We start from the raw sequence: 19930 nt of genomic DNA on the forward strand, positions 1-19930 counted from the left end.
ATTTGATGAGTAAAAACACCGTTTCAAGCTGGCTTTACCTTCACCAAGGCCGCTCAAACCAAATTAAAATGAAAGTCAAGAACGTATACATACTTGAAAACATAAGGAGCTTAACGCCCAGAACGAAAAGCCAAAAGCAACATTAAGGCAACTTTGTGGTGGGTAGATGATGAAAAGGGGGGAGGGAGGCGTTATTTCCTTATTGTATTTTAATTGATCAACGGAAAATATGCGAACCTAAGCAATGTCCACTGAGATGATCAAGTTCTAAATCGCACATTACGCGCTGGAAAAGGAATTCATAAACTTTTATGTGTACACTCAGAATTTGAATTTAACGTTGTGTAGAATTATTTTTAAACATAAATATTCATGAAATGATTTTTGCATTTTTAACTTATATTTTATTTAAACATCTCTTTGATCAAAATGTGGTTTATTTATTGTTGGTTAAAAGCGTTATGAATATTTCGAATTCATTTAGTTCTCGTTTTTATAAGGTTAATTCAAGCTTTGATCAATTTAGACAAATTGGGTTTTTTTTATAAGGAACGTATTATGATACAATTGGTCATGTTTTGATTTATTGTTAGAATGTTTTACCAATTTTGTGTTTGTACCAAGATAGGCTACATGTACCATTGACGTATTCTGAATATACCTATTATGATATTATAATTCAGTGGTTGTCGTTTGTTGCTGTACATATACAATCATTGTTTTTCGTTTATTGCATTGTACATAATAGTTATCAAAAGTACCAGGATTATAATTTTATACGCCAGACGCGCGTTTCGTCTACATAAGACTCATCAGTGACGCTCAGATCAAAATAGTTAAAAAGCCAAACAAATACAAAGTTGAAGAGCATTGAGGACCCAAAATTCCAAAAAGTTGTGCCAAATACGGCTAAGGTAATCTACTCCTGTGGTAAGAAAATCCTTAGTTTTTCGAAAAATTTAAAGTTTTGTAAACAGAAAATTTATAAAAATGACCATATAATTGATATTCATGTCAACACCGAAGTGCTGACTACTGGGCTGGTGATACCCTCGGGGACGAAACGTCCACCAGCAGTGGCATCGACCCAGTGGTGTAAATAGTTATCAAAAGTACCAGGATTATAATTTTATACGCCAGACGCGAGGCCGTTAGTATTCTCGTTTGAATTGTTTTACATGTGTCACTTTGGGACTTGTATAGCTTTCTAAGACGGTTAATGTTTTGTTCATTGTTGAAGATTGTACGGTGACCAATATATAGATACTTAATTCTACGTCATTTGGTCTCTGTTGGAGAGGTGTCTCATTTGTAATTATACCACATCTTCTTATTTTTAAATTGGTTGTCGTTATTGTATATTTTTGTGGCAAGTTTTATCATACTGTCTAATATTTTTGATTATTATTGTGAGTTCTTTTCTCTGCATAATTAAAACTGTTTAATTGATAAAAAGGACACAGTTATATACAGCAAAACATATGCATGGTTTTATATGTCCTAGATTTAAACAAATCGATTCAGGCCTTTTCTTATATGTTGATTCATTAAATGTGTGATACATACATTTTTTGTAAAGACACTTCATCAAACAGTTACAAGATGTGCATTTCGACAATAAATTTCTCTTCAGTGAAGCTCTAGGCCAAATAATTTGAAAATCCAAAACTTATTAAAAAAAAATATGAGCTTATAAATAAATGAATGTGTCAGATGTGGATAATACTAACAAATCTATTAAAAAAAATATAAATGTACACCAAACTGTCATTTCTAATATAAGATTTGTAAAGGATAATGATATATCGAGTTACGATCAAGTCTCCTGGAAATGAGGGGGGACTGGATCGTAACCGTTGGCTAGCGAAGATGAGTTAGTCTATCATAGTTAATACAGTTTATTCCGTCATGTAACCAAACAACTTCGAGATGGTCACTTTATGGTCAATGTGTAGAATAGAGAGAGAAAAAAACCCAGAAAGAAACGAGATAAAATTAAATTTATATACGGTCTTTAACAATTTATACGATAAAAGATAGAATAGTCTATTCAATTTAAACCTGCACAGGAAATGGACAATGAACTCATAAAGTTTGTATAACGGAATAGAACAACTGCCGAATTTGGGTAACTATAATGTACATTGTCGGAAAATATAAAATTCGTTTGTATGAGCTCCTGTTTCATAGCGAGTACACATTAATTATATATTTTTCGACAATGTCCATGTATTGTTTTTATCCTGACATTTACACGTAACATTTGAATCTTTAGTTGTTAAAATCTAAATCATCGTCTCTAATTTCTCCAAAAAAATCAACATAATGTAAACGCGGACCGCGAAGAGGACCCCAAAATGAACTGGGTTGCGTTCAATGTCGTAGCGGCTACGTAGTGCTACGTAGATTTTGACTATTGAACATGTAGCTATAGACTAGTTAACTTGTTACATAGATATTGATAGCACGATATTGAACTCAACCCTGTTAAGCAAAAAAGAAACATCCACATTACCGGTTGCTCAAGATAAAAGCGGGGTAACAGGAGACTGAATTTGTACAACTTTAACAAAAAAATTATTTGTGTACCTTTATGTTATTTGTTCATTTGCAGAATAAAGGATTTTACTGGTTTGAGAAAGTGAAGGATGATCCAAACACTGTTTAAATATTTTTTTTTTAAAAAGACGTCTATATATAAAAAAAAAAAGAAGATGCGGTAAGATTGCCAATGAGACAACTCTCCACAAAAGACCAAAATGACACAGAAATTAACAACTATAGGTCACCGTACGGCCTTCAACAATGAGCAAAGCCCATACCGCATAGTCAGCTATAAAAGGTCCCGAAATGACAATGTAAAACAATTCAAACGTCTAGTTTTAATTGGATAAGTTTAATTTATTTTCTAAAACTTTATTGATATACATATATCCTAATTTAATAATTATATTTTCTGGTTAGCTAAATTGAGTATTGAGACTTATTATCAAATATGTGACACAGATCGAATATGAACTCTAATATTTAGGTGACTTATAGACCCATTGGGTCGTATATATATGTGTATATTATGTTAAATTATGTTAATTGACACATTATAGTAATTACGCAAGTCACTCTACTACAGATATTGCTACTAAATAATCTACTTACTAAATCTTACCATTTTACTGAGTTAAAACGAATATTACTTTTTGACAAATTCGCCTACCTTTCGCATCACCCATTCCCTAAATAAATCCACTGGATTAATTGGTCCCTTGAAGTCAAAGACAAATATATTTTTTTCTTAATCGCCCGGTATATTTCTGTCCGGTTCATGCAGGTATTACTTTCATCATAAGGGATTTGAAAGGAGTTTGGAGAGACAGATACATTTATTTTCAATAGAAATTTAACCAGATTATAATTCTGGCCCGGTTCTTTCAGACTTTTATTAAAAAAAAAAAAAAAAAAAAACAATTGAAAAACAATTTAGAACAGTTTCGAGGGAACTGTAATCCCATTTTAATATCCAAAATTCTCAGATCTCTTATTTTGACCTTTTCATATTCGTTGTTGTGCGATTATTTGCTTCTCTTGTATATTATACTTTAAAAAAAAATCGATTTTAGATAAAGAAGATACAAGAGTATCGGTAAATAAAACAGCAATCAAAGTAACACTATCTAAAACACCACAAGATATATCTATATGAAAATAGATACATTACTTTGTATGACAATATGTATTCAAAGAACGATAACTCGAAAAATACTTTTTACAAGTTTTGTACATGTCAGACTTCAGACATTTTTAGAGTTACACAAATTTTAAGCAAATAAGTAGCTGATTACTGGCTCCGATGAGATGTCTGTTAATTTTGTTGAAAACCACTTCATAGAGTCTATTCACTTTTTGAAGTCTACTGTTCAAAAGCTATCATATTTAGTAAAATTGTTTGTCATCATATGAAGATGATCTTTATCGTCATTTTTCTATTTGTACTGTTACTTTATGGCTAAGAGAAACATTAATAAAAATGATGGTTTATAGACGTACACTCTAGGGGTAAATGCAGTAAATAAATATACGTCATCAGGGACCGCCTATTTAGGGGAGAGCTTTCTGTATAACACTGAAGTTATATGCTCTTCTGATTGGCAGATAATGTTTGTAATAAATATTTTTTGGTAGATGGATCAAAACTAGAGTTGAAAAAAAATAAAAAATATATGCTGAATGTACTAATTTTTTCCCCTTCAGGTTTGAAAAGTAATGGGGGTCAGTATAGGAATTCAGTGCGAATCTACATTGTTTGTAAACAAGGCCATGTGAAAGCCCAAAAATGCCACATGACCCTATGTTTTTATTGTTGCAAAACATAGGGCTACATTTGTACTTTCATGAATGATATATGAAAGATTTTAATTTCTAAAGGTAAATCAGGTATAAATTTATTTCCACACATAGATTAGCATTAAAGTCAATGGGAGATTTTTTACTGAATTTACCCCTCTAGTAGCTAAAGAAACGTCCATTTTGTATTCTGGGAGAGAGTGGACGGGAAGATTTTCTTGCAGACTGAATATGCATTTCCATCTATTGCTAAGCATGCTTATTTTTTCGCGATATTACCGCACGATTTTTTTTTCTATTTCTGTATTGCGGAGTACCTATTTTCATCCTGTTTTGCGCAAATTGTGTTTTTTAATTTTCAGCTCTTAATACCAGTCCATGATATTTATTTTAAAAATCAACCTGCCATTCCCAACCACGAAAATCAAACGTTCCTATAGTTCTAATTAAGGCATATACCGTGCTTGTCATTTTTGAGTCATAGGATTTTTAAGATTCTCAGAAAATTAACATCGCATGATGCTCACAAGACCATATTAGCTCGTTCGACTCGCTCGTGTCCATGCACATTGTGTGATTGGATAGTTAATACTAAATGACAAATAAAACGATTTAAAAAGATAAAATATGTTTGCATATATATATGTACATATAATATCAGTTTATGTTATCTATCAAATGTTGTATGCACATACTATCCGATTCTTAATCTACCCCAGATATTATAATTACACTTATTTGTACTTCCCAAAATCGAAACCAACAGATAGCGGTTAATTGTATAAATCAGTCATATTTTAATAGGATGAAAGGTAAACGTAAAATAGCTTGAATTAGCCAAATAATGGCCAGTGTTTCTTTAGTACAGAAGGCGCAGCTTCCAGTAACCTGTCAACTCTGTGATGAAAAGACAAAAATTAATTGGAAATGTCTTGATTGTGATTTTCTACTATGTGACAAGTGCAAGTCAATTCACTCAAGGGTGAAAACACAACTTGAACATTCTGTCATTAATTTAAAGGATATTGGGCAGCAAGATACTTATCGAAAACCAGAAGCAAGGTTAAAAGTCATTCGATGCGAAACACACGAACAACAGACGTACTGTGTTTATTGCAGGGACTGTGAACAATTAGCATGCCCAGTATGCTTGTCTCAGAACCATAAGAAACATGACTTAGAAGAAATAAGAACTATTGTGGAAGAAAAAAAGTTGGAGATAAGAGATAACGAACAAAAATATAGGACTATTCTTTTGAAGAAAGATGAATATAATGATTTTATCTTAGACAAAGCAGTTCTAATTCATGAAGATAAATACAACGAAACAAAGAAACAAATAAGAGACCATGAACAGTTTATGAAAAATGAAGTAACAAGACACACAAATGAACTTCTTGTTGACCTCGATGACAGGTTAAAAACAACAAAACTTTCTATTTCACAAGAGAAAACGAAACTTGTTGAAAGGAAATCACATATAATTGAAAAACTAAAAGACATTCGAGAATGGCAGACAAAAACAGACACAATGGAAATTCTAAAAATGGCGGATTCTGCTAAAAAATATTTTCAAGAACTTACTGAAGAAGAAATCTTCATTCCACTGTCATCCTCAATGTTTGTCAAAGGGATGAGCTCAGAAAGTCTGACAAATGCTATAGGGTCAATTCAAGAGAATGATATCCATAAACAAGATATAACGAAGGAAATAAAACTCGAGGTCGTGAAAATTTACGAAACTGAGGTCTATAGAATATTTTCCTTGGATCCAAGTAATGATGGTTCTTTTTTTCTATACTGTAAAAGTGTTGTCGGAAACGTTCTAACCGATGCCTTAGTAAACATACAACAGCTAGACACTAAAGAAGATAGAGTTAAAAACAATTTTACGAGGAAGCTGGCTTCTGATGGCCTTGCTATTTTACCAAATGGAACATTGCTCTCTTCCTCAGTAAAAGAACGCAAAGTTTTTGTTCATTCCAAATCTGGAAAAAAGTTAAGAGAGTTTAAAGAAATGGCACCTAAGGCACCTGGTGCACTTCACATAACTGCAGATCATCATATTCTAGTCGGGACTGTTGACGCAAATTGCGAACATCAACTCGAAAAATGGACGATGGATGGCAAAATTCTGAAAGTATTTCGCTTTGACAATCTGAAAAGAAACCTGTTCGAATTGATAGTTAAGCTGAACACAGATTCGCAGGGTAACATTTTTGTTGTTGATTACGTTGAGTATGATAGTTCAAGAGGGAAAATAATAAAGTTAAACAACGAAGGACAACGGATGTGGGTTTATGATGGTCATTCTAAAGTAAATTCTTATTATATGCCATTTTTGCCAACTGACATTTTAAACATTTGCCGAAATTCGTGGATTACGTATGATAGAAATACTCATACCATTCATGTACTTGGTTCAAACGGAAAACTTCAAAATTACTTTAATGTCAAAGAATTGAACATTGAATCCAGTATACTCAGTATGGCAATATCGAAGGACGGTCACGTGATCTTTGGAGAAGGAGTCACGGGAGAGGAAATGGGATCAAGAAGCAAGACAGCTAAACTGTATGTTCTTAAACTAAAAGAATGCTAAACTGAAATACTGAAAATATGTTTATATTGTTTTTGTGGATTTTTCTTCGAATTTTGATTGTTATTGATTTTGGATATTATATTTATTTGTTTGATTCTATATGCGTACGTCATACGTATGCTCCCTTTTAAAGAAAGGTTTAAGTATAAATATGTTCACTAGTAATGTTCTTGTACCACTCATAACTTCTAGTTTATAAATAAAGAAGCGGAACATACAAAAGGTAGAATCGAACTTAAAATCAAAACTCTTAAAATCGAAGAAAGACTGACAAATCTTAGCATAATTAATGGAAAACGACAAAAAGACAACCAACAGTCTAAAGACATTTTGTCTATATAAAACTTTAAAGACTAAGCTACATTGCCCTCAACAGATACCAGAGGAATATTCAAACTCATAAGTCGGAAATAAACTGACAACGCCATGGCTAAAAAGGATAAAATACCAACAGACAAATAATAGTACAAAACACAACAAAGAAAACAAAAGACTGAGGATCACGAACCCCAACAAAATACTGGGTTTGATCTCAGGAGCTCCACAGTATATGTGTGTTACTACTGACTATATCTTTAGTTGTATGAGATTGTTATACATGGAAGATTTTTACCTAGCTATAAGATCAGATTTAATCCACCATATTCTCCATGAGAAAATGTCAGTTCCAAGTCAGGAATATGACAGTTGTTTTCTATTCGTGCGATGTGTTTGAGATTTTGATTTTGACAATTGACTTTCCGTTTTGAATTATGCTTGAAGTTCGATATGTTTTGTTATTTTCTTTCTTTTTTTTGAAACGGAATACTTGTATACCGCACTCATATAGAAGTTGAGGAAGATTCTTGAAGATTATTGGAGACATATTCAATTTTGTATCCTATTCTCATAGTCTTTTGTAGTCACCTGTTATGCTGTATACCGATTATACCTATCTGCCGTCTAATAATATGCATTCGCCCCTTTTTCCTATCTTCTACCCTCTGCGGCACTTCGATAGAGGTAATACATTATTTTAGTCTTCACCCGTCTGTCTGTTTTTCTGTATAACTTCACAGTGATCCGATTCTCAAAAAAATCTTACAGCTGAAGTTGATCATAAGTCATGAACAATTCAGTATATACTTACGATCAACTTAACAAGTTGTAAGATTTTTGTGAAACTGATTACTGGCTCCGTTGAGATGTCTGTTGACTCTGTTGAAAAGTACTTCATTGTCTATTCACTTTATCAACACTACTGTGTAATCTACGGAGAGGGTGTGTTCACATGCTATTATATTTAGTAAACAAATATGAAGATGATCTATATCGTCATATTTTTCTATATGTACTGTTACTATTTGGCTAAGAGTAACATTAAGAACTATGATGGCTAATAAACGTGAACTCTAGTTGTGTTGCAAAATTTTAATTTTCATTATGTTTTGGTCAAAGTTCTTTATTTTCATTTCTTACATATATATATGTACCAGGCCAGGATGTTATTTTTTAAAAATCCTCAAATTCCACACCCCCGAAAGTCAAATGTTCCAATAATTATATGTGAGACATAAATACTGTGCATGTCATGTTTGTGTAATACGGATTTTAGATTTTCAGAAGGTTAATCTACTCATGATGCTCACAAGACCGAATTAGCCCGTTCGCTTCGCTCGTGACCTTGCACATTATGAAATTGGATAGCTAACCAGATGACAAAATACGGAAGCCGGTTGGTGTCAGGTTGGAATTTTGTTTTTAAGTCGTTGTATATTGTTATAACGACTTATCATATTTATCTTGTTATAACAACGTAGCTAACGTTTTTTATATGTATTAGCTATAACGACTTAAAAATAAAACTCCAACCTGACACTAACCGGCTTCCGTACAAAAAAACGAGATAAATATGTAAAATATGATTGCATACATGTACATATAATAGCAGTGTATGTTATCTATCAAATGTTGTATGCAAATACTATAAAATTCTTTTGCCTACCTTTATTATTACACTTGAGTGTGTTTCACAAAAACAAACACAATATATAGCGGTAAATATAATAATTCAGTCATGTTTTAAGAGGATGAAAGGTAAACGTGAAATAGCCTGAATTAGCCAAAAAATGGCCAGTGCTTATGTAGTTCAGAAGGCACAGCTTCCAGTAACGTGCCAACTCTGTGATGAGGTGACAAAAATTAATTGGAAATGCCTTGATTGTGATTTTCTACTATGTGACAGGTGCAAGTCAATTCACTCAAAGGTGAAAACACAACTTGAACATTCTGTCATTAATTTGAAGGATACTGGGCAGCAAGATACTTTCCCGAAAACCAAAAGCAGGATCAAAAGTCATGGAATGCGAAACACACAAACAACAGACGTACTGTGTATATTGCAGGGACTGTGAAAAATTAGCATGCCCAGTCTGCTTGTCTCAGAACCATAAGAAACATGACTTAGAAGAAATAAGAACAATTGTGGAAGAAAAAAAGTTGGAGATAAAACGTTATGAACAAAGATATAGGACTAGTCTTTTGCCGGAGGATGACGATAATGACTTTCTATTGGGCAAAGCAGTTATACTTAATAACGAAAAATACGACGAAACAAAGAAAAAAATAAAGGACCATGAACAATTCATGAAAAATGAAGTAGCAAGACACATCAATGAACTTCTTGTTGACCTGGATGACAGGTTAAAAACAAATCAACTGTGTATTTCACAAGAGAAGAAGAAACTTGTTGAAAGAAGATCACAGATGAATGAAAAAATTCGAGAAATTCGAGAATGTGAGAAAAAAACAGACATAATGGAAATTCTTAAAATGGCGGCTTCTGCAAAAAGATATTTTCAAAAGCTTACTGACGAAGAAATCATAATTCCACTGTCGTCCTCAGTATTTGTCAAAGGAAAGAGTCCAGAAAGTCTGAAAACTATAATAGGATCAATTCAAGAGGAGAATATCCCTAAACAAAATATTACGAAGGAAATAAAGCTAGAAGTCGTAAAAATTTACAAAACTGATGTCTATGAAGTATTTTCTGTGGATCCAAGTAATGATGGTTCATTTTTTTCTATACTGTAAAAGTGTTGTCGGAAACGTTCTAACCGATGCCTTAGTGAACATACAACAACTGGACACAACTGGACACTGGCATGGATAGAGTTAGAAACAATTTCAAGAAGAAGCTTGCTTCCGATTGCTTGGCTCTTTTGCCAAATGGTAAATTACTTTCTTCCTCAATTGAAAACATTCTAGTTCTTTCCAAATTTGGAAAAAGGTTACTAGAGTTTAAAGAAATGGCACCGAGGGCACCTTGTGCACTTCATATAACCATGGATCATCAAATTCTAGTCGGGACTATTGAAGCAGACGGCGAACATCAACTCGAAAAATGGACGATGAGTGGTGAAGTTCTGAAAGTATTTCGCTTTGACAATCTGAAAAGAAACCTGTTCGATATGATAGTTAAGCTGAAGACAAATTCGCATGGTAACATTTTTGTTGTTGATTTTGAGTATAATCGTTCAAAAGGGAGAATAATAAAGTTGAATAATGAAGGACAACGAATATGGGTTTATGAAGGCCATCCTAAAGTAAACTCTACTTATAGTGAAGTTTTGCCAACTGACATTTTAAACATTTGCCAAAATTCGTGGATAACGTATGATAGAAGTACTCATTACATCCATATACTAGGTTCAAACGGAAAACTTCAAAATTACTTCAATGCCAAAGAATTAAACATTGAATCCAGTATACTTAGTATGGCAATATCGAAGGACGGGCACGTGATCTTTGGGGAAGGAGTCACGCGAGAGGAAAGGATGTCAAGAAGCAAGAAAGCTAAACTGCATGTTCTCAAACTGAAAGAATTCTAAATAGACATTCTGAAAACATACTTATATTGTTTTTGTGGATATTCCTTCGAAATTTGATTTTATAACATAAACGGAATATTATATATATTTGTTTGATTCTATATGCGTACGGCATACGTATGCTCCCTTGTAAAGAAGGGTTTTAGTATAAATATATTCACTAGTAATGTTCGTGTACCACTTATATCTTCTAGTATATATAAATCATGAGGCGGAACAAACGAAAGGGAGAATCGTACTTAAAATAAAAACTCATAAATTCGAAGAAAGACTGACAAATCTTTGCAAAAACAATGAAAACGACAAAAAGACAATCCAACAGTCCAAAGACATTTTGTCTATAAAAACATTAAAGACTAAGCTGCATGGTCCTCAACAGAAACCAGAGGATCATTCAAACTCATAAGTCGAAATTAAACTGACAACACCATGGTTAAACAGGAAAAAGACCAACAGACAAGAAATAGTACACAAATCACAACAAAGGGAAAAAAAAACTGAGTAACACAAACCCCACCAAAATACTGGGTTGATCTATAAGACCAGATAAAATCCACCATTTTCTCCATGAGAAAATGTCAGTTCCAAGTCAGGAATATGACAGTTGTTTACTATCCGTGCAATGTTTTTGAGCTTTTGATATGACCATTTGACTTTCCGTTTTGAATTTTCTTTGGAGTTTGATAAGTTTTGTTATTTTATTTCTTTTTCGAAACGGAATACTTGTATACCTCAATCATATACAAGTTGAGGAAGATTCTCGGAAGATATTTGGAGACATATTTCATATTTTATATTTATATATATATATAATTTTGATCTGACAGTTTATTATTTTCAGTATTGGATTTTACCTTGCTTCTTAGTTTTCGTTTTAACTGCTTGTTTCATCGACATATTGGTTTGTAATTTATTTTTATCTTTGTGTAATAGACTGAGATAGGTTTTTTCTATGTATAATAGACTGAGATAGGTTTTATCTATGTATAATAGACTGAGATAGGTTATAGTTTTAGATAACGTTCTAAATCAACTTAATGAAATTGCACAAATATATATACTTTGCATATTTCTTGAATATTTTATAGTTTTAGATAAAGTTTAAACCAACATACTGAAATTGCATACATGCATGTATATTGCATATTTGCTGAATATTCATTAGATCCTTACCACAAAGATAAATCGTAAAGGGATTGATTAATTTTAAAACAAAATGAAAGAAATTTATGTTTTCTTTTTCATTTGCAGTTTTTGGTTACTGAAACAACAAGGAATAACCTGTCCGCCTATTTTTCAAGGAATTTAAACAACGACATTTGGAAATCAATTCAAGTGAAAGCTCTACTAGTCTTTCATGCCACAGACCAGTAACAGTTTTATCGAATAAAAGAAGCAGGTTTAACATGTGTTGTAGATATAGTTTCCGAACATGACATATCTTATATTTTTGTTGTGTATCAATTTTCTGATCTTGTCACGCACTGAGATTTGACTGATATTCCAAATCGTCTTTGTGGTATTTGGTGAGAGCACGTGAAAATTGATATATTTAATATGGGATACGAAATAAAAGCGAATCTTTCATCTGATTTAACTCTCTGATACAACTCTAATCTAAGCCATTAAACTTTAATTTTAAGAAGTACTTAGTGAAATTTAAGTAAAGAAAATAAACAAACTTTTTTAACCAAAGGGAGATAAGTCAAGTTTACTTGTAGATTTTTAGTTGGATAACAAGCTAACAAGTTCAAAACGTATCTTGTTTATCTTTTATCCAATCGCATTAATCAGACATGTAATACGTGTTATAAAACGATTAGTCGTTTGTCAAATTTATTCCAAGTATCTTAATTAAATTGAAGTATGAATGTAAGCAAACTATTAGTATAATAAAAGCAGATCCGAAATACCAGCTAAGTATCGGAACCGTAATTGTTTTAGTAACTTTATTCCAGAAACGCGTTGTGTGCATCAGAATCTCAATTTTGTATCACTGCACAAACAAATTTTGCAGTTTTTACAGTTGCTTTAAAACGATTTTTTGTTTTTTGGACAGTATATTTGCAATGTATATAACCTAATATATTGTTTTATAACACGACTTGTTTTATATTTCTGTCGATCAAACGCGGACTCATGATTTGATGTTAACGGAGGACATTTGTTGACACATAAGTTGCTGTAATTTTACCTTTATTATGTATTTTTGTATTTTCTTTTTTTCGTCTGAATCTGCTCCTGTTGATAATCGCCATTACTTTGATGTTACAGCACAATTCATTGACACATAACGAAGATCCGTGGTTCTTTCAAATTATTTTGACTTCCTCTTCGATATTACTGGCCACCAAGTTATAGCAAAGGTCTCTGAAAAGGCGGTTAAACACCAACATATAACTACGTCATACACTTATCAAACATCGAAATATACTAAAAATAAAATTGAGAATGGAAATAGGGAATGTTTCAAAAAGACAGCAACCCGACCATAGAGCAAATAACAGCCAATGGCCACCAATGGGTCTTCAATGCAGCGAGAAACACCCGTACCAAGAGGCGTCCTTTAGGTGGCCCCTAAACAAATATGGATACTAGTTCAGTGATAATGGACGTTATAACTATAAACACAAATGAATACTTATATAGAATTATGTAGTTCGGTTGTTGTCTCATGAAGGGCAACAACTCCAAACTTGTCATTCTACAAAGATAAAATATAGAAGTGCGTTCTTGAATTGAATGAAATTGAATGTATACAGGGCCTTGGTTCTCAATCTGCACTACTCTGGTGTTCATCTATCTTGAACGCCTTTGTACACCTAGACTCAGGTTCTTTTGTAATTGATAAGATGCATGAAAATTTTCACCTGTGCTTGATACTACAAATATAAATTCATTATGTCAGTAACCCTAGGCAGTTGTCTGACAGTATCGCTGAGGCAGGACTTTTAATTTGTCGGTATTTGTTACATGTATTTGGCCATCCAAACTTTTGATCTCGGATTGTCTGAAGAATTTGTTTCCATTAACACGTGTCTAGCATACTGAAATTGATTTTAGACATCTATTTCCAAGGTTATAGTATTTGCCTTGGGCGTACTAAACAATACATCGAAAATGGTAAAATACTTAGCAGCTACAAAAACTTTGCAATATTGAAACAGATTGCAAAGAAAACATAGCTCTCATAACGCTAAATGTTTGGAATTTATCAATTTTCATGTATAACATTCGAACATATGTAAATTATATGAACTTGTCTGAAGATAATATCTTGACATAAATCAGGGAAGGAAAACGGCAAAAAATATGTTTAGATTACAGAAAAAATGCCAAAGACATAAGCAGAAATACGATATTGAAACTTACTGAAAATAAACAATATATTTTTGTGAGAGATGATCCTTATACAACTCTTCAGCCCTGTCAATCAACGACAAACGTCTGGAAATTTACATCACTTTAGCAGAGGAAATATACAATATATGATTGTATCATTCTTGCCGAGAAGGTTGTTATTTTCACAAGTAAACAGAATCTGAATAACATCTTTTGAAGTGATCTTGGTTAATCCTTTTAACAAACTTTGTTGCAGAAAGGAAATCAAAACGTTTGTGAAGCACTTTGAAGATTGATGTTTGACCATTCTGTAGCAAATGTGCAGGCAAAAAATATATTTCCAGTCCAAAATTATAAGATCTTAAACGTGTAATCTGGTATAACATTTTAACGGTATAAAAACAGTATTGCAAGTTCTGTGTCTTTCTTCTGAAGTAGTTTGGTCATATGTGCAGTGTAGTTTAAAGAAACCAGGCCGCGCTGCCTCGTACGGTTTATCTTCTCACAGATCCATACAATACAGTGATTAAATGTCTTGACAATGATTCAATTTCATTACAATGAACCAATGTCATTGCAATGATCCAATTTCATTACAGTGATTCAATTTCATTGCAATGAATTAATTTCTTAATTTCATTACAATGGTCCAATTTCATTACAGTGATTCAATTTCATTACAGTGATTCAATTTCCTTACAATGAATAAATTTCCTGACAGTGATTCAATTTCATTACAATGAATCAATTTCATGCAATGATCCAAAAATAAACTGACAACGCCATGGCTAAAAATGTCCTATCAATGCGCTATAATGTCCTCCGCCGATAATGCTACGGTATTAATTTAGTACCATAATTGAACAGTACCAGATTTGTACCTCCATTGCGTATTACTGTGAAGGTACACTAAATATATTATAAGTAAACTTTCTTACTAAAACTTAGAGTGCAGTTATTTAACAGTAGTGGACATTCGCAAAACCTTAAGATTACAAAATTATTATTAAAAGTTGCAGTACAAATCCACTGCTATGATATAATGGTACTGAAATGGTACAATAATTTCGAAAATTTATTGTGGTGAAATTTTCAATATGTTTGAGAGCTTTCGTTTCTTTAAAATTACAGTAAAAAGGTATAGCTGGGTAGGTAAGGTTCAGTCATTTGACAGAAGAAAACCTGAAGCTGTATACTACGGAAGCGTATTAGGGACATAGTAAAAATAAAATTGGCAGTGAACTTTTTTTTTTTTAAAGTCGAAATTTTGACATTTCAAATCTCGAAATTTTGACTTTAACTAGAAATTTTGACTTTAACTAGAAATTTTGACTTTTCAAATCTCGAAATTTTGACTTAAACTTGAAATTTTGACTTTCTAAAATCTTGAAATTTCGACTTTTTGAAAAGTCGAAATTTTGACTTTTTCAAAACTCGAAATTTCGACTTATAAAAAATCGAAATTTCCACTTTTAACTCGAAATTTCGACTTTTTTAAAACTCGAAGTTTCAACTTTTTTAAAACTCGAAATTTCGACTTTTTTAAAATTGAAATTTCGACTTATTTAAAACTCGAAATTTCAACTTATTTTAAACTAAAAATTGCAACCTTTTTAAAGCTCGAAATTTCGTCTTATTTTAAACTCGAAATTTCAACTTATTTTTAAACTAAAAATTTCAACTTTTTTAAAACTCGAAATTTCGACTTATTTTAAACACGAAATTTCAACTTATTTTAAACTCAAAATTTCGACTTTTTGTAAACTCAAAATTTCGACCTTTTTTAAAATCGAAATTTCGAAATTGATCTCAAAATTTCGATTGTTGAAATCTTGAAATTTTGACTTTTTCTAAGTACTTTTAAAACTTTGATATTAGTATTCAAACACAGTTATTACAATTTTAGAAGGAGTAGACATGGACGCAAATTATTTAAGCGTCATCCATACATTTTGGCAAGTTATATTTTGAAATTGGTTTTGTTCTTTAATTAAGATATGGATTAGCATTTAATATTGAATTCAGAAAGAACATGCATGTTGATAGAAAAAAAAATGTTTTCCCATATTCCATGTTTTAGTTCCTACGACACTGTCATAGAATCGTCAGATCTGAGAACGTTTAGCATCGCAGTTTCAAAGGCCTGTTTGGTTTCCCAATAGCAAGTCACTGACTTTGCCTTGTTTAAACAATGGTAAATCAAGTAGCCAAAAATGCTATGCATATTCAGGACGACAAATGAGCTGCTCGGTTTTCTAGTTTTGGAATTTTGAAATAATGGTTCTTTTTTCTGGAACATTGATTAAACTCTACAAGTTGACATTCTTATGACACAAATATTAACCCTTGTCTTTATATATTAGACTGTTGAATAAAAGTATGTTGTAATATAGGTATGTCGGAAGAACGGGGTTGTCTTAATACACATATCTGAAGTCCAAACTTGAAATATGTATTTGAACGTGAAACATATTTTATTTATTCTTCGGCGAGAACAAGATTTTCTATCTAAAATAACCACTTTAAAATGGTTTAGTTTATTAAAATGTGCTTATCAAGTTTATGATGTATATGGCTCTCCGCTTGCTGATATAAATGACTGTACATGTGGTAATCGCAAACGTATAAATACTTAGGAAAAGTCGAAATTTTGAGTTTAAAACAAGTCGAAATTTTGAGTTTAAAAAAAGTAGAAATTTTAAGTTTAAAAGAAGCCGAAATTTCGAGTTTAGAAAAAGCCGCAATTTCGAGTTTTAAAAAAGTCGAAATTTTGAGTTTAAAGTCGAAATTTTGAGTTTAAAGTCGAAATTTCGACTTTTTATAAAGGCAAAATTTTGAATTCTAAAAAAGTCGAAATTTCAAAGTTTTAGAAAGTCAAAATTTCAAGATAAGAAAAGTTAAAATTTCGAGTTAAAGTCGAAATTTTAAGATTTGAAATGTCAAACTTTCGACTTTGAAAAAAAAGTTCACTGCTTATTTTATTTTTTCTATGTCCCTAATACGCTTCCGTAGTATACTGTATGTGCTGATAGATGACTGTCATCATGTTCAAATTTGAAGCTGTCTGTGTCATCACTAAGTAAAAGAAAATTGGGGGATAAGGTGTATTAACGGGCTTTTACTTCTATCTTTAAATCATCGTTGTGTTTGGGGGTATTCAACAAGGAGCAAAAACCAAACATCTCGCTGTAAGTTCGAAAGCCCCAAGCACCAGTTTGGGGAATTTATTTTAAGATATCTAGTTTGATATATACATTGACCGAGATTGGTATAATTTTACTTCAAAATAAACGTGCACGAAATAATTACACACCAATTAAATATTGATATGATTTCTCATAGCAACAGATGTGGAGTTCCATATTTTTGATAACTCAGATTTGATACTAGTATTTTTCCTATATTATCTAATTAAAATGTATACGCTAAACGGTAAGAGATTGTTACGTTCTAGCAAACGTATCATAATTGCCTCGGAGACCTTGAAAATAATTAATAAAAAATGTCCTTTGTTCATTCAAGATCTGGTTTAGTTATAAAATAAAACCAGTTCATATAATTTCAGATATGTGAACACTGCTGTGGTATCTAGACCTAGAACCTAAACTTTTGGTTAAAGTAAATTTAAGATTTGAGGCATTACAAGTATGGTAATCTCTTCCCGATAAAGCCAGAACTTTTATTGACTTATTTAGGAATTATAAATTCCTGAGGTTTGTGGCAAACATGTAATTGTTGTTAATGCTGTCTCACAGTTGAAATTTCTTCCCTTGTTCTGGTCTGTTTCTTTGCTTTTTTGCATTATAAATACTATGCAAACCTGCTTGTTTAAAATGTCTGTGCTTCATTACCTTATTTAAGTTATTTATGATGTTTACTTTATCACTATTTTTATGTTATTTCCGTGTTTTCTGATACCTCCAGACATAGAGATGCATGCATGGGCATTTACCTTAAGGGTTCATACATGTAAATCAAGTATGCTAATTATGATTTCACATATTTGCATGCATACCCTTTATTCCTTTTTTTGGCATTTGCATGAAGCTTTAAGATTTGTATATGAGAGTCGTTTTAAGAGAACAAACGTTTGGAAACCAATCTTAAACCTTTTGCAACATCGAAAGCAAAGAAAGCAACCATAGCCGTGAAGAGAAAGTTTTGATTTTACAACATTTATTAACTAAACATTAGTTAGAATTTCTGGAATATACATTGTATGTGTACTTGTATGACTAACGGTATAAATTCCACTTGTCGTAGCCAAGTCTTCTTTTTCTCGATTATTACAAAACATGGATTTTCAGCAATTGTTCAACACGACAGGTACATCGAAAAGAGTAGTGGCTGCTTACCATTCCAGTACTACCGAGTCAACCTTTTAGCTTGGCTTAAAAGGGCTAGGTGTTGCGTCTGCTTTAGTCTTCAAAATTTAAAATTTCCTCTTTTGTTATTCTGTGTTTGTGTTGTTTCTGATGGTAGAAGTTTAGTCTATGCTTTGTCCTGAAAACAGTGTTTTAATACAAAGAGTTTTAAATTAAGATACTATACAAATCCTTGTTTATTCTAAAACTATCAAAAGTTTGCGATCTGAATATATGTCGCTGGTTCTAGGAATTTGTGAACAGCAAATACAAGAATTTAGGAATTTGAAATGTATTATTGTTAGAGGCATTTACATGTGTAGTTCTCCATATGTTCTAATACCATGTATCAATGTAAATATTAACACAAGTAATATGACGTGTGTCACCACTGGACCAGGAACTGTTGTTCCGTTGAGTTGTGGAGCACAGTAGCTCCTTCCCATGTTTCGTTATGAACAATTTCTATTGTTTTTCAATGTTTTGTTGACTGGTGTTTGTCTTTCCCTACCTTTTTCTATTAAGGATCTTCTCAGTCTTCTTATTTTTGAATTTTTGTCAGATACTCGGAATCCTCTGGTTTTATCCATGTAGTGCCATTAAAAAATGTCAATCTCCCATTGAGGAGGAAAGGACGATAACTCTGTCTGTATGGGAGATTGAAAAAATGTACGCACTAACCCCTACTTTTCTTTTCATAGTTTTATTACATATATTTTATTTAGAAAACTTATAAAATGCTTGTTATTTTTTAATTGTTTTTGAAAGAAAAACGGTGCCAATGTTAAATGTTTGATAGAATTATTTCCCACCAATGGCTAGTATCTCAAAAACAACCACACTGGCCCTTCATTTTTTCTGCTTTTTTGTTCCTTTATTTATATACAGTACTATCAATTTATAATAACAATCATTTGAAAAGCTTGTTATTTTGAAACAGAGTAACGAATATCCTTGAGTCATAATATCGAATTATGGGTTGCGTGCGGTTGTTCCTTGCATTGTGTCTTCTTAACTGGCTTATTGTCGCTCCGTCACGAAAGTTTGTGTAGATAATCGTGGAAAATAACTAGAAGTATTGTCCCTCTTGCTGTTAACCTATCACCACAAAAATGAGGCAAATACTCCATACATTAACCGTTTTACTATAAAATGGCATTGTTCATGCAAAACTACAAAGTGTTTAGTATACCACAAAAATGTGAGATCTATTTTATGCACAACACAATTGTTAACCACTTTACTTAAAAGTGAGGTTAAAAATTCCATACACTACTACACATTTATGAACCACTTTTACCCCAAAAGTTTGAAACAAAATCTATGCACGACCACATTTTTAACCATGTAACTTTAAAAGTCGAACTTGATCCATGCATGGTTACACATTTGTTAACTAACTAACTAACCCC

The 19930-nt window shown here is 32.1% G+C and overlaps 2 protein-coding genes across 2 annotated transcripts; both read left to right on the forward strand.

The window, feature by feature from the left end:
• The first annotated feature begins 5185 nt into the window (after positions 1–5185).
• LOC139510786 (E3 ubiquitin-protein ligase TRIM45-like) lies at positions 5186–6943 on the forward strand. The gene has a single exon (XM_071297317.1). The coding sequence runs from the start codon at positions 5186–5188 to the stop codon at positions 6941–6943; it is 1758 nt and encodes a 585-aa protein (XP_071153418.1).
• A 2337-nt stretch (positions 6944–9280) lies between these two features.
• LOC139510787 (RING finger domain and kelch repeat-containing protein DDB_G0271372-like) lies at positions 9281–10015 on the forward strand. Its single transcript, XM_071297318.1, has one exon. It carries the CDS (start codon positions 9281–9283, stop codon positions 10013–10015), a length of 735 nt encoding a protein of 244 aa, XP_071153419.1.
• The last annotated feature ends 9915 nt before the right edge of the window (positions 10016–19930 follow it).

Source organism: Mytilus edulis, chromosome 2, assembly GCF_963676685.1.
Source record: "Mytilus edulis chromosome 2, xbMytEdul2.2, whole genome shotgun sequence".
Classification (NCBI taxonomy): Eukaryota; Metazoa; Mollusca; class Bivalvia; order Mytilida; family Mytilidae; genus Mytilus; species Mytilus edulis.

Excerpts from the sequence above, each read along its gene's own strand:
- LOC139510786 (XM_071297317.1), top strand. The coding sequence starts at position 5,186 with ATGGCCAGTGTTTCTTTAGTACAGAAGGCGCAGCTTCCAGTAACCTGT.
- LOC139510787 (XM_071297318.1), top strand. The coding sequence starts at position 9,281 with ATGGAATGCGAAACACACAAACAACAGACGTACTGTGTATATTGCAGG.